Source organism: Cyprinodon tularosa, unplaced genomic scaffold (genome assembly GCF_016077235.1).
Source record: "Cyprinodon tularosa strain WSP-4 unplaced genomic scaffold, ASM1607723v1 ctg133, whole genome shotgun sequence".
Classification (NCBI taxonomy): Eukaryota; Metazoa; Chordata; class Actinopteri; order Cyprinodontiformes; family Cyprinodontidae; genus Cyprinodon; species Cyprinodon tularosa.
In genome coordinates this window covers 527160-541706 of record NW_024038148.1, presented here as the reverse complement: position 1 = coordinate 541706, position 14547 = coordinate 527160, and the positions used below count along the sequence as shown (strand labels likewise).

Sequence of the window (14547 nt, the reverse complement as noted above, 5' to 3'; positions counted from 1 at the left end):
CACAGTGGATGGTGGGTGAATAGCTGCCTTGCAGCAAAAAGGTTCTGGGTTCAATTCTTGGCCGGGGTCTTTCTGCATGGAGTTTGCATGTTCTCCCTCAGCATGTGTGGGTTCTCTCTGGGTACTCAAGCTTCCTCAAACAGTCCAAAAACATGACTGTTAGGATAATTGGCTTCTCTGAATTGACCTTAGGTGTGAGTGTTTGTGAATGGTTGTTGTCTCTGTGTTGCCCTGCGATGGACTGGCGACCTGTCCAGGGTGGACCCCGCCTCTCTCTCATTGACAGCTGGGTGACCCCAGCAGGGATAAGCATGGCGGAAAATGGATGGACTGAACTTGAGAAAAAGGTTTAGTTCATTTGAGACCTTTTATTGCATGTCATCCTTTTCTCTTACAGCAGTTTTAACAATAGTATTGCAGTTGTTTTAGTAGTCATGTGCAAACCTTTTCCTGTAAAACATAAATCTCAGTCAATAACAACAGCACAAATACTAGGAAATCCTAAAAATAAATCTGAGTGGACTCTATGTAACTACTCTTTACCAAAACTCAAGCAGGAGCCAGTTTATTGCTATGTGAGATAATACAACCAATACTGAATCTGTTGAAGAAGCTGGACAAAAAGTGCAAACAACAGCCAGTTTAAATTTATGGCAAAGTTTCACAGACACATCAAAGCTAACTTCATTAGAGCTGGTACGGCGGAGCTTGGGAAATGAGGTATGAATGAATACACCAACTGGTTTAACGGAATTTTAAAGAACTTCAAGTGTCATCTCTTAAATCTTGGTGCAGCTGGTAGTTTAGCTGATGATGGCTGATGAGCACATCTTGTTGATCCCACATGCATTTGACCCCCTGTAAAGGTAGTAGTAACCCTGCAGGAGAAAAACAAAAACAAAATCAAGCTCTTATTTTATCAATCTCCTTATCACATAATAAAACTTCAGCACAGTGGTATTTATGTAAGACGTTACAAGAAATTAGCTTAATTAATATACAGTTTAGGCTACATTTATTGCCTCCCCTCCTCCTTCTGAGCTGGTTTGGGTCATCGTCCAGTTGAAGACTAATGTTCTTTAAGTGCTGTTGCTTTGCAGGAAAATAGTCCTGACTTTGAATCCCCGCCTGGGTTTTTCCTGCATGGAGTTTGGAAGTTATCCCTGTGCAGGTGAATATTCTCTCTAGAAACTCCTGCTTCCTCTCACAGTCCAGAACCATGAATGCCAAGGGATTTTCTGTCTAACCTGCCTTTAGTTGTGAGTGTGTTGCATGGTTGTTTGTCCTGTGGTGACCTAGTGACCTGATCAGGGTGCCCTCTGCCTCTCACACAATGACTGCTGGAAAAAGGCACAATTATTATAATAAAAGAATGGATGTTTTATTCTTTTAAACAGTTCAGATGTTTCCAGGGTTTTAGGTGGATTAACATGCTGCCAGTTTAACCGATCCGCTACCATGGTAAATTGTCGGTATGAGTGTTTTTTTTACCGTAGAGCTGAATTTTACATACATTATTTTAAAACATTAGATTTTTTTCCCTTACTGTCAGACTTGAAATCTGATTAGACCTTTCTTGTTTTCGGTCCGTTATTGTTACCCAAATTATTTCTGTTTTCTAATGCCATAATTATGAAAGCCATCATTTTTTCATGAATTTTTTGAAGATCAGAGGTTGAAAAACATTTTAATATTCCAAACCCTTGCCTTTAAACTGTTTGACTAGGGTTAAACGTTCTGAATACTGTTCCACAAGCTCCTCCCAAAAGTTGTCAGGAACTTTGACCCCGTTCCTCCTGACAGAACTGCTTTGATTGAGCCTAGCTTGTCAGCTACCTTGCTAACACTCCCTTTTAGCTCTGCCCATGTATTGTCAATAGGACTGGGATAATGGCTTTGTTATGGCCACTCTAAAACACTGACTTTGTTTTCCGTAAGCTTCTTGGTAACCAGTTTGGCTTTTTGTTTCATTCATTGTCTCTATGGAAGCCTATTTGGCCCAAACCTCAACTTTCTTGCTGATCTCTTGAGATGTTGCATCAGGATTTCTACAAAATGATCTTTTCTCATGAAGCCATCTATGTTGTGAAGTACACCAGTCCCTTCTGGATTAAAACAAACCCACAGCATGACGCTCAAACCGCTGTGTTTCACAGGATGATGGTCTCAGGTTTAACTACGCTCATTATACCAATATGGTTCAGTTTCATCAGACCACAGGACATGTCTTTAAAAACATATACATATATATACATACATATATATATATATATATACATACATATGTATATATATATATATATATATATATATATATATATATATATATATATATATATATATATATATATATATATATATATATATATATATATATATATATATATATATATATATACATACATATGGTACCTGGATAGAAGCAGCATTCATTTTTGTAAAGCTTGCCAAAAAGCAAGTTCAGCATGTTGATGGAGTCTAATGGCTGTTTCTTAACCTGGTGACCCACAGGTGGCGCTTTAGCTGCAGTTCTCTAAAAGGTAAACTGATAAAGTTTGTGTTTTTATCTTTATTAACATCCTGCTTAGTGTTAGCATGTTTGCATCAGCTAAGTATATATGTAGTGTTTTACACATACTAATCAGGATAAATTTACCTGCTCTCCATAGTCCTCCCCCCAGCTGTTTTTAATGGCCCAGAATGGAATGCCTTTCCCTGGAAATACAGCACAGAGAAAACAGATTGAAATACAGTCTGAACCACAAAGTTATCTCTCCTGATGTCATCAACAAAACGCATGACTGGGATGGATTATTTTCTAACAAAAACAAATGTCAGCAACTATGACAACAACTTGGAGCCGTGCGTTTCCCCCTAAATAATTACAATCAAAAGAAATATACAGTATATGAATACAAATAGCCAGTTCAAAGAAAGAGAGGAAGTCTATAGAGAAAAAAATAAAGGTAAATAAAAGAAAGGATGGGGGAGTTAGCTTTTATCATGGGGGTTGAGGAGTCCCCAGGAAAATTCTAACAAAGTTATTTCTGGTTAATTTAAATCGGTATGAAGCCAAAAAGAAAGAAAAAAAACTATAAAGGAAAAACATGTTTATTTAAAAATTAGGAACAAAAATAGAGAAGAAGATGAAAGCAACATGACCTGGAGTGATAAAAGTGCTTAGAAATGTTTTTAAATCTACAGTTTTCTTAATCGATTAAACACTGTTCCTGAAATATAGCTCACATTTCTCTAAACAGATCTTTAGCTGCGAAAGCTGCTAAAGATTGTTTTCGTTATAAGATTAGAAATTGCCAACTGTAAAAAAGGGGGGAAGGTCCTCCAATATTCTCATGAAGAAAGAGAGGAGAGAGAGGGGGCTCATGGCAGGAACCAGAGCAGAGAAAGATGCCACTACAGTACAAGGAACCAAACATCCAGACAGTGATGACACCCTGACTTTATTAGGCACAGACTGGAGGTGAGATTATTGCATTTTGGACTCAAAGTCCAGAACCCACGAGCTTACGTGTTTATGTCTGATTTATAATTATTATTTGAGGCATTTTTTTACCCAAAACTTCACCCTGGACTCCAATCTGTCATGTTAATGGAGAACTTTAATCTGATTAATTTACTCACGTTCACCATATCCCACCAGCAGCACAGCGTGGTCGATCATCCAGGGGTTGCAGAAGATCTTCAGCGGGTGACTGACTCCCTTTCTGTAAAACTACAGAAAAAAAAAAAAAAAAAAGTCAAACAAAGTCAGTATCTGTTAAAAGATGTTGTCTTTTATCAGCTTATTTGGTGATTTAAAAAATGATGGCTACAGTTTTAACTCCTCCCAGCCAGTGAGTGGCACCCTCATACTCACCCACTCTGTCCTGCACTGTTTGCTAGCTGGCTGCCAGGTGCACTAATGCTACGTTCAGACCGCAAGCAGCTGCAGAGGCAGCAGAAGCAGCTAGTTTACATGCAAAGTCAATGGTTGACACGCATCAAAGCACAGCAAAAAGTCCCACAGTGCGTTTGGAGCAGCAAGAGCAGCGCGTCTGAGCATCAAAAGCAGAACCTCATGGTCTTCTGAGCATCTGAGGCTCATGACGGGCTTCACAAGAAGCAGCTGCTGGAGTTTTATAAATGTAACTTTTGCTGCTCGACGTGCCACATCAACCAATCAGAGAAGCTGATCTGTGAGCTGGCAGGGAGATACACAGCACTGCTGGTGCAGATCTTTATGATCAATTAAACAGTTTATTAATGCCTAAATGAACTAAAAATGTCAAAACCTGCCAGCAAAATACGATACATTTTATTATTCTGGTGCCTGCAATTTGGATTAGGTATGTGAAAAACGCCTTCCAGCCATCACGAACAGAAGCAGGAAACTGCGAAGAGGCGACCGGGCCAGAGGCTGCTGTTGAACATGATTCCTACTGACAGCGCAAAGCCGGTGTACGGGCATCTGAGCGGCTCCAACAGTGAAATAATATTTCAAGGCAAGATCGTAATCTTGATAAACCGACTTTCTCACGGTGACTTTCTCAAAGCCGCTCTCTGCCATTGAACACAGAAGCAGCTGACGCATCTGGACACACTTTCCTGGACACACTTCAGGAGCATCAAGGATGCTCTTGATGCACGTCTGACTTTTATGTGTACAAGATTTTAAAATGAAGCAGCACACGCATTTTTGCTGTCTCTGCTGCATGCAGTCTGAACGTAGCATAATGCTAATGTTAACTATTAGTTAGCATTAGCAGATATTTAACTTATCTGTTCCGAAGAAAAGCAGTAAACTCTGCATAGTTTCTAATCCTTTTGCTTCCAAAGTTCAATAGCTTGATTTTCACCACTGTTTTGTTTGTTTTTTTATTTTTATTTTTTTGGCTTGAAATTTGAGAAATGTGACGCAGAGAAAAATCACTTCTCCACTCAGTCATGGAGCTATTATCACCCGGAGCTCCGTCTGACGTGACTTCAACCTATTATTCCTATTGCTGCAGAATAATTTCGTGTGAAACTCGACATCATGACCAGAACTAAATATTTGTGTATTTAGGACCGGTCAAAATTTATTAAACTATTAATGTGCTTTATATATATTTATTTTCATTAAAATAATACTTTTATTTTGAACCACAGCAGAAACTCTGTAGATAAATTACTATTAATATTAATGAATGTTTTGATGGAAAGTTGTAGCTCTCACCTTTAAAGGCCAAAAGCTAAAACTAAAAACTATACAGATGGAATTAATAGGTGAAAATGTGAGAATAAAATTCCTCACCTGCATTGCAAAAGCATTCAGAGCCACAGAGATTGGTCCGTTCTCAGCCAACCAAGCTGCAATTTCTAAGAAGAAAATAAAACTATTTAAAGAAACCTGCTTGTTTAATGATACGTCTCTGTTCAAGTCACAGATATTGAGTCTAACCCTTCTCATCTTTGGAAATCTCCACCGAGCTGTTGATGTAGGCCGCCACCTTCCTGTCAGTGAAATCACACGTCTGCTTGTGACCTTTATAGGAGTAATCTGTTTCAGTCTCTAGACCGCCTTAAGAGCACAAGAGAGACAAAAAATAAATAAATAGCAAGAATAGGACTTATTTTCATATTGTATGTTCAAACTTTCTAAGGGAATCGGTTTCTTACCCAGCTTTTCAATGGCTTCATAAGCATTTGATGGCAGTCCCCCTCTGCATGCCTGGTCCAGTCTGTCACAGTCCACCAGCTCTGCACAGGAGACGGTTATGACTGTTTACACTGCAGCTCTATGAAGTTATCTTTCAGCTTTTATTATTCTTCATCTATCAGGATGAGTTACCCTGCTCTGAAAGCGACAGCAACGTTCCATTTTTCAGGAACCATTGGCCTTCGATGTTTCCTGTGACAGAAAAGGCCCAACAGGATCCACACATTCCCTGTAAAACACAGGAGGATGGGAAATATGCCTCAGCCACTTCACTTCTTTTCCAGTGAGGGGGGTGAGCCTTCAGTTATTGTGAAGAACTCACTTGGTTCTTCGCAGGACTAACAGCTCCATGATCCCTCCAGTCCCAGCTTTCAGGGGCGGGGCCTTTGGCAGGGGGGGCAAGTTTCATCAGACGATGGAGAGTCCACTGACTAAGAAGCGGGTTCAGGTATATGGAACGAAACTCCTCCTCTGGATAAACACAGAGGGAGAAAATCTGAAAACTAAACCTCTGTGTTACTAAAAGACATCTTGAAGCGAGGATGCTGTGTTTTAAGCAGAAAGCGTAATTTCAGGGTTTGAATCTACTATTGTGGTAAACCTGCCTGCAGAAATCATAAAGACCAAAGTAAACACCTGCTCATATCTTGGGTTATTGTGTGATTTTTAATGTTGCGTCGCTGCCTGTGCAGATGCTACTACAATTTACCCTGGCAAGTGGGGTGGCCAGTGGCGGGCATTGCACAGGGTGGCAGTGGCAACCCCTGGCCACCCCCTGATGGTCACACGTACCAGTTAGGTCGCTGAACTTGGTGACTCCGTACTCAGCAGAACCTTGATCCAAAGACTGGAGCTTCTCAGCTGTTTTCAGGTTCCGGTGGAAGATCCGCAGACGTCTGTCAGCCTCTGGCAGGAAAACACACAAAGAAAATTATTTTCTTTCCACCATAGAAGACATTTTTAATACTTTTTAGTAGGGATGCAACTAATTAATATTTTGCAAACCGATTAATCTGTTGATTATTTTTTTCAATTAATAATCGGATAGCCAAAAGTTCCTTGAAGAAGATTTTATTAAATTAAACCAGGTGAAACTAAAACTTTTCCACTTGAGGAGGGTCGAGATAGAGCATATTGACAGATAAAGAGCTTTTTTAATATAATTTTTTTTACAATCTTTGTATATATACTGCTCTAAGTGGGTCGCTCTGTCAGCTAAAGGCTTGTTTTAGAGTATCTATACTCCAGTTACTGATTAATAGATTACTAAATTAGCTCATGATTATTTCAATAACCGATAAATCCGATTAATAGTTTCAGCACTACTGTTTATAACATAATAAATAAAATCAAACACATTCTCCAACCACTGGGCACCTTTTCTGATGATCATTTAAAGTTTTTTTTTCCCTAAATCAGTATGTAACTTTGTTTGGCTCAATTCTGTCAATTCAAATTATACCCATGTAACCCCCCCACCCTGGCCTTATCTTCCTCTCAGCCAGCTGATATACTCCAACTGTTGTAGCTTAAAATGCATTTAAATCCATTTTCTTTACAACATCTATCCATTTCTGTGCTATGTGCTGCTCCTTACTATTACCACAAACCATTATGTCATCTGCAAACATTGCAACCTACAAAAAATTTTGCCTAACTTCCCCTGTCAAACTGTCTATCACCGCTGCACACATGGAAGAGGCTCAGAACAGATCCCTGAGGTTCTTCCACACACATTTTATAAGCGGTCAATAGCTATGTTTACATGGACATCTCTATTAAGGGTCGGCGACATGTAACAATTTTCCAGCCGATATTCCTCAGTCCAACAAATGGCGATGGTCGATATATTGGCACAGGTGACACACACCCCTGCAGAGCACGTCTTCTGCACACATTGAAAAAATTCAATAAGGAACACATGCTTTTATCATCAAAAATGTATAAATTTTCTTCAGTAGGAATAGTTTCCTTTTTTCCAGTTGGTGTTATTAGACATTATAGTTTTTTCATCGTTATGCATTTGTTTATCTGAATGCGCAAAATTGAACAGCCTGAAAACTGGAGCGGAGTTTTTAAAATTTTTTTTATAAAAAGCGCACAGCTTTACTGGAGGAGAGAATTTTCTTTTTTTATTTTGTTGCAAAAATATCACCTTTATAATGAGGGTTTAACCAGGAATGAGTAACTCTAATTTAATGCTTTGTAATGGTCTTAGAAATGCCAATAACAAGTACCCATATACACACAGCAAAATATGCAGCCACGTCCCGAATTCCTCATTTTCCAGCCACTTTTGTTAAACATATGCATTTTTCCATTCTTTAGCTTTTTCTCCGCATCAAGCTTCTTTTCCAAACATACGGCTTTACGATCAACTGGTAGCAGTTCCCCGCAAATATATTGCGATATAATATATCTGACAAAATAGTTTTTATAATTGTATTTTTTTTTAATAAAGCACTTTAAATGCCACGATAATCACATTTAATGAATTTTAATGCCAATTAAGGCTTTCATTAAAATAATAATTAATTATTTTTAATGATTTTTAATGATCTGCGGAAACCCTGATAATATAGCAGATGAAAAGGAAAACATGACAAAATAACACCAATTATATTCTTATGACCCTTATTTGTTTTTCAAGCCCCCTTTTCCAGAAAAAAAAAAAAAACTCTTCTTTTAATGACATGCTACTCTTTTAAGCACCTTCAGGATCTTTTATCATTTAATAGATTACCTGTTACAGGGTCATTAACTTAAAAAAATGTTGGCTCATTCTCTATGCAGGGCTACTATAGTTTAGCTACTTTGGAAGATTTGTGAGGATGAAACGTTTGTTTAACATCAATACAGTACTTAAAGACATAATTGAACTTTATTGATCTCATATTGGAGAAATTTATCTCTGCATTTAACCCATCCCTTGGGGAGCAGTGGGCTGCCATCGTGTGGCACCCATGGAGCAATCGGCGGTTAAGGGTCTTGCTCATAGAGCCAGAGAAGAGTCTGTGGGAGTGGGGTTCGAACTCACAACCTCAAGATTCCTAGTTTTATGCCCTAACCACTAGGCCGCTACTCCTCTAAAATTAATTAAGAAATAAAGCTTTGAATATGCCGCTTCATGGGTTTTGCTTCCTCAGTAGTTCAAAGGTCTGCTTACAATCATCAGCTTGTAACCCAAGTGTCAGAAAAAAAACAGAGATATTTTAATAGATTATATCCAAAACAGTTGAGTCTGCAAATAAAACAGGAACAGACGCCGTTTAAAAGAGAGCAAAAACCTTTTCATAAGCACTGTTTAGATAAACAGAATTTGCTGGGTTTGTTCTCGCTTCAGGGCGAACACAACATGCTGTGAGCACAAAAGGTGCTGAGTGTCCCTTTATATGGAGGTGCTGTCCTTTTTATATAGAAGTGCTGTGTTTTGTGTGCAGGTGTGAACCACTCACCCTCCTGGCTGCTATAAACCTTATTGTATTTGACCATGAACTCTTTAAACTGGCCCAACAGATCCACAGACTCCTAACAGATAAAAAAAAACAGAAAAAAACAGTTTTAAAGCAAGAAGGAATGATCGGCAAAACAAGAAACCGATAAAAAAAAAATTGTTGTTAGTAATTAGAGCTAAGCTGCTTTTACCTCAGCTGGTTGGATGGTGGATAAAGTCTCCAGCTTGTTGGTCTCTTCTGAGGCTGGAATGCCTGAAAAAAGGGAGAACATGTTAGTTTTTATCTGAAAGGAAAATATTCTCATAAGAATCAGACTTTTTTTCTCAAACATTTAATTTATAGCTCCCATTTTTTGTATTCTGTACAATTACGTGTTTAATTTATTATTTATTTTTGCTTTAAATTTGCTCTTTAAACATTTGCATGCAAAAAATCAACGGGAAAAGAACTACAGCATATTCAGCAACCGTTAGCCAATCAAATACGCTCATTTGATATTGTGACAATCCCGTAACTTGGATTGGTTGATGATGGCTAGCTTGTAGGGCGCTAGCTCTCATCAGATCAGTCAAACATTTCACACATCATACTTTGACCAAAGAAGTTGAAGGTTTTTAACTGGATGACATTAAAAAAAATCAGTTTTCTTATGTGGTAAAGCCTGTTTCCACAAGTTATGGGAACCATGCTAAATGTTAGAACCAATCTTTGTCCCAAACACATGAGAGCGTCTGATTGGCTCAAAGCTGCAAAGCTTACTGTAGTGCTGGTGACTTGCATAATCATACATTTAAACAGTTGCAGTTGATTTTTTGCAGGTGAGTTTCTGCATTAAAATTTTTAGACGGATTTCAGCACTTACATTTTTGCAGGTACTTTCTGCAGTTCAAATTTTATAGTTTAACTTTTTGCTTGGCAATTTAAAGTACAAAAAGTTTATACATTCCTAACTGCATGGGATAAAAATTCAATTTTATATATAAAATGTTCAAAGACATATGGAAACAGCCGTCCCAGCCGTTGCATTTTCCGAATTCTCTGAGTGGTGCAAGACTTTACACGATTGAATAAAGTGAATGTGATTGGTCATTTGTCAAAGAGGGTGGAATTGTTGTGTCGGAAGGTTCACAAGCATTTTGGTTGTGGGCGGTTTAACGGAAGCATCTTGCTAACCAGTTAGCAACTTAGTGCTAGTAGGTTCCCAATGGGAAATTCTATTGGGACCAAGTAGCACTAAATTGGTGACTTAGAAACAACACTATCAAGGAACGCTATGGACAGAGGAAACATGCAAGAGGAGGAGAGTTTAGTGTCGGAGGTCGTGGATGAGTCTCCTCCATACATTTTTTTATTTAGAGGAGGAAAGCAGGGATGAAGATGTTGTGGAAGAGGACGCCAGGGCGGCAGAAGCTTGGTTTGGTGTAGAAGGCCTCCAGCCGTACATGTTTGAGCCCTTGCCTCACAACGCTGCCAGTTCTGTTAGCTCTACGCCTGCTGAAGACACAGACGTCCATCCCCGTGAACACTGGGACGGAACTCAATGGGAAAGTAAATGATTCTTATTTCAACTGTTGTGTATATTAGCTGCGACATATCAAGATCTTATGACCGAAAAAACAAGATAACGAAAAAAAAACCCAACAGATTTTAAGACAGGATTTGTTTAACATAGAAATTTTCAACATTTTGTCTCAAAAGAGTACCTTTATATACATTTTTAAGCCAGAATGATTTGACATTTAAATATGATTTCCCTACAACTTTAAAAAAGTTCTAATTCCATTTAGACTATATTTCTTCTATAGTTTCATGAGCCTAAACTAGATTTTAGTTCAAAATTTAAACCACTAAGGAACAACTGTAGCATGATGGAAGCAAACATGTAACATAGACCTGTCGCTCATTTTGTATAAACTGAACCAGATGGTAAACATCCCAGTTATATAACGACTCCAAGCAGAAAGTGGCTGTCAGAGCAAATCAATAGGACTTTTTACATGCCGCATTAATTAAACACGTGTTAATGTGCTTAAACTTAACTCCGACGTGTGGATCAACAAACACTACAATTAGCTTTTAAATATTGTAGCCAGAGAGAAAAGAGGGGCTTTAAAAAGTAGCATGATTAGCTTGTCTGGTTGCTGACTGACCTTTAGGCTGGCACTTCTGTTTGAGGAGGGTGGTGGTGGCCTGCCAGGGAATGTCCCAAACTTCAAACACACACACCTCAGTCTGATTCAGGAGCACATGTGAAGCAAGGAGATAAGAGGACATTGATAGCATCAGAATCACGTGTTTGCTATGCTATCCTGCAGATGCTAAAATAAGCAAAGAAACAGAGGAAGTTATTAAGTTTTGTCTTCAGCTCTGAGGGTGTGTGACTGTGCTACTCTTTGATTTAGACTTTTGTTTGTTTTTCAGTGTTGGGTAAAAACTGAACAGTAGAAGCAGAAGAAGCTGGGTTTTTTTAAGTCTCAGGATTTCAGCAAGTTCACTGCCAGTCAAATTAATGTCACAAGACTGGATGCGTGATGACATTTCCGCTGAACACACAGGCGCTGCAGCAACAACAAATGAATAAACAACTGTATGAGTCACTTCCCCACAGAAACAGATCCTACCTTGAGTTTCTGAGGATTGGGATAGAAGTCACAGGTCCTCAGCATGGAGGATTTCTTACACTGGGTGTTGCTCAGTTCCAGAGTTATAGTGTAGCGAATTCCCTTCACCAGCTAAAAAACAGGCAAAAACACAGAAATTAACAGAAATATTTAGTTTTCAGCAGAAGTTTCAGAAATTAATTGAGGTGTTTGCATCTCTTCTCCCAAACATCTGCAATCGCTCACATTTTCACTTCTGGTCAGAGATAGAGCTTAGAATACTGACTATTGTAGGACTCAACATGTTATTTAATTAAAAAAATAATTAGAAGAATTACAACGATTTAATTTGAGAAAAAAAGGCTTTTTGAAGTGTACGTCAATCATTTTTCTGTGAAGTTTGTGCTTTTGTTTTGAAGCGCGGACCCATACTTTCATCCAGAATCTGTTAAATTTGGCCAAAGTTTCTCAGCACTAACACCATTTATCCGTTGTTTACACAGAGGGGTAGCCAGAACATTTCTATAAGGGTGGCCAGACAATAACCAATGTACACTGAGCGGTGGCCGAAAGTGGATATAAGCCAGAACCTCAAGCTTTTTTTTTGTACTAGCGGCTAATTTTTTCGACAGTAGTTTGACAGGAATGGGGGTATGACAGAGGGGGAGAGGCATGCAAAGGACCGCAGGCCGGATTCGAACCCAGGTCGCCTGGGCCGAGGACCAAGGCCTCCGTATATGGGTCGTGCACTTTAACCACTTCACGCCCGGCAAGCCAAAGTTAAGACTAACTATCCTTTCCTACAGCCTTTGCTGGTAAGGGTGGCCATGGCCCCCCCTGGCCCCTGTGTTAACATACATGTAATAACACTAAACTTACTCATATGGTGGTATAATAACTTATTAAAAGGAATATACTGATGTCATAAATGAAAATTGTTTCATAGATGTCATGTATGGAATAAATAAAACAACCATTTTTAGGTTTTTACCTGTTTTGTGGCAGTGACGACCCGGCTAACTTTGCGGAGATGCATGGCGTTAGAGCCCAGGTTGTATCGCTCCTCTGCGAAAAGCAGAACCTTCTTCAGCTCCGGATCGGACTCATGGAGCCGGATGGGAGAACCGGGAGGCCCGAACAGAGGCCGGTCGAGGTCTTCGCCGAGCCCGAGTACAGAGGCCAGGATCAGGCAGAGGATTAGCGGGCAGCAGCTAACTCCGACCCTCATTTTGAGCTCAGCGAGTGGAAAAGGACCAGAGTTCAGTTTGAGCCGAGTTTTAAAAAGCGCTTTTTTTTTTCTTTTCCCTAGAAATAAAAATCAATACCTTGCTATCTGAGGCAGTTATACAAGCCAGATATTGTTGTCAAACAAACGGGACTGCTTGTGGGAGGAGACACAAGCATTATTATAATGAGAGGGGTTGTTTTAAAGAAGTGCTGCATCAGTAATAGCAGATAAACAGCTAATAATGTTAAAATATTTGCAAGAAGACAACGAAATAAATTAGAGCTTTCAGGATTAGACAATTTATGGGACCAGAACGTTTCCTTTTACAGAATCACACCTCCTATTTTCAACAGAACCCCCCTCTCCTCCTTGGGCTTGATGGTATGATCCTAGCTTGATCATACCTTCAAGCCAGAGCAGAGGAGGCGAGGCTTAGTTACTATAGCAACACCCAGATGTACCACATTTTCTGTGTTTTTCAGCCAAAGTATGCAGGTTATGTAAATCTTTGTTGTTTTCATAATGATTTATCCAATCCCCAACAATAAATGAATAAACCACATTTTTTTTGCTTTATAGTTACATTCTCTGAGTTATTATTCCTTTTTTTTAAGTCAGGAAATTTTCCAAGATCTGTGATCTTATAAAGATAGCTTGATATACAGATGGTGACAGTACAGTTTTGAGGTTACTTTATTTACACACTAAATTAATAGAAACTCAACTTCATAAGTATTTACTAACACAGTTGTAGGTATCAGGGGCGGAGCTAGATGGGGGGCCAGGCCACCCCTACCATCCCCCCCCCCCCCCCCCCCCCCCTCTAATACAGATGGTGGCAGTAATACTCTCAAGTGGAATATTCAAAACTTTTTTTTTTTTTTTTGGTTAATTATACACATCAATATACTAACATCAAAGATGACAAGTACAGAATTCATGCTCTTTTCCGAACTAGATTTTGTGTTTTCTGGGTTAAAGAAAAAATTATGTGTCTCTGCAAGTCATCTAGGAGTCTTCAATGAAATCAAAGATAAATAACAATTTTAATAAAAACTTATCAAATAATCAATTTATGTAGATATTAGTGCTTCTAAATATAAATTTTATGCAGAATGTTAATTGATACAAGAAGGTAAGTAAAGACAATGATGATTAATTTACGCCCCAGAACTCAAAACTGAGTTTTATCAACTATAAATTTTATCTAGACGGATGTTTAAATATATGCGTCTATTTGTTAGCAAAGGCTGTGGGAAAGTATAGTTTGTCTTTATTTACAAAATATGGATGTTTTGCTAGTTAATTTTCCTGTTTGAACAATGTAAATTGACCCTGAAGTTCTGGTGCCTATCTGCTTAGTGTACGATGGTTATTGCCTGACCACCCTTATAAAAAATTTCTGGCTATGCCTCTGGTAGGTATCTTATAATATAGAGACACCAGCAATTAACCGTAATATAAACTTTAACTGCAGGGTGAATTAGCCAGTCAAGCAGATATAGTAGCGGTTTGGCAGCAAAAACTTGACATTATTTCCATATAACTTTATCCACTGGTTTTTAT

The 14547-nt window shown here is 38.7% G+C and overlaps 1 protein-coding gene across 2 annotated transcripts; it reads right to left on the bottom strand.

Annotated features, from left to right (window-relative positions):
* Positions 1–348: 348 nt before the first annotated feature.
* Positions 349–13145, bottom strand: ctsf (cathepsin F). 2 transcript variants are annotated; one of them, XM_038277621.1, is made up of 14 exons: positions 12745–13145; positions 11775–11885; positions 11304–11385; positions 9344–9405; positions 9154–9226; positions 6491–6604; positions 6021–6169; positions 5831–5927; positions 5659–5739; positions 5441–5560; positions 5294–5358; positions 3643–3733; positions 2657–2715; positions 349–878 (listed from the first exon to the last, which is right to left on the bottom strand). In XM_038277621.1, the coding sequence occupies exons 1-14, from the start codon at positions 12979–12981 to the stop codon at positions 804–806; spliced, it is 1416 nt and encodes a 471-aa protein (XP_038133549.1). In that variant the 5' UTR covers positions 12982–13145; the 3' UTR covers positions 349–803. The 2 variants fall into 2 exon arrangements, with proteins under 2 accessions (XP_038133549.1, XP_038133550.1); XM_038277622.1 differs by having other exon boundaries at positions 9344–9396.
* Positions 13146–14547: the final 1402 nt, after the last annotated feature.

Excerpts from the sequence above, each read along its gene's own strand:
- ctsf (XM_038277621.1), bottom strand. The coding sequence starts at position 12,981 with ATGAGGGTCGGAGTTAGCTGCTGCCCGCTAATCCTCTGCCTGATCCTG. Across the intron at positions 5,561-5,658 it reads TGAAGCCATTGAAAAGCTGG|GCGGTCTAGAGACTGAAACA; the intron begins GTAAGAAACCGA and ends TGTGCTCTTAAG. Across the intron at positions 2,716-3,642 it reads GCTGGTGGGATATGGTGAAC|GGAAAGGCATTCCATTCTGG; the intron begins GTGAGTAAATTA and ends CTGTATTTCCAG.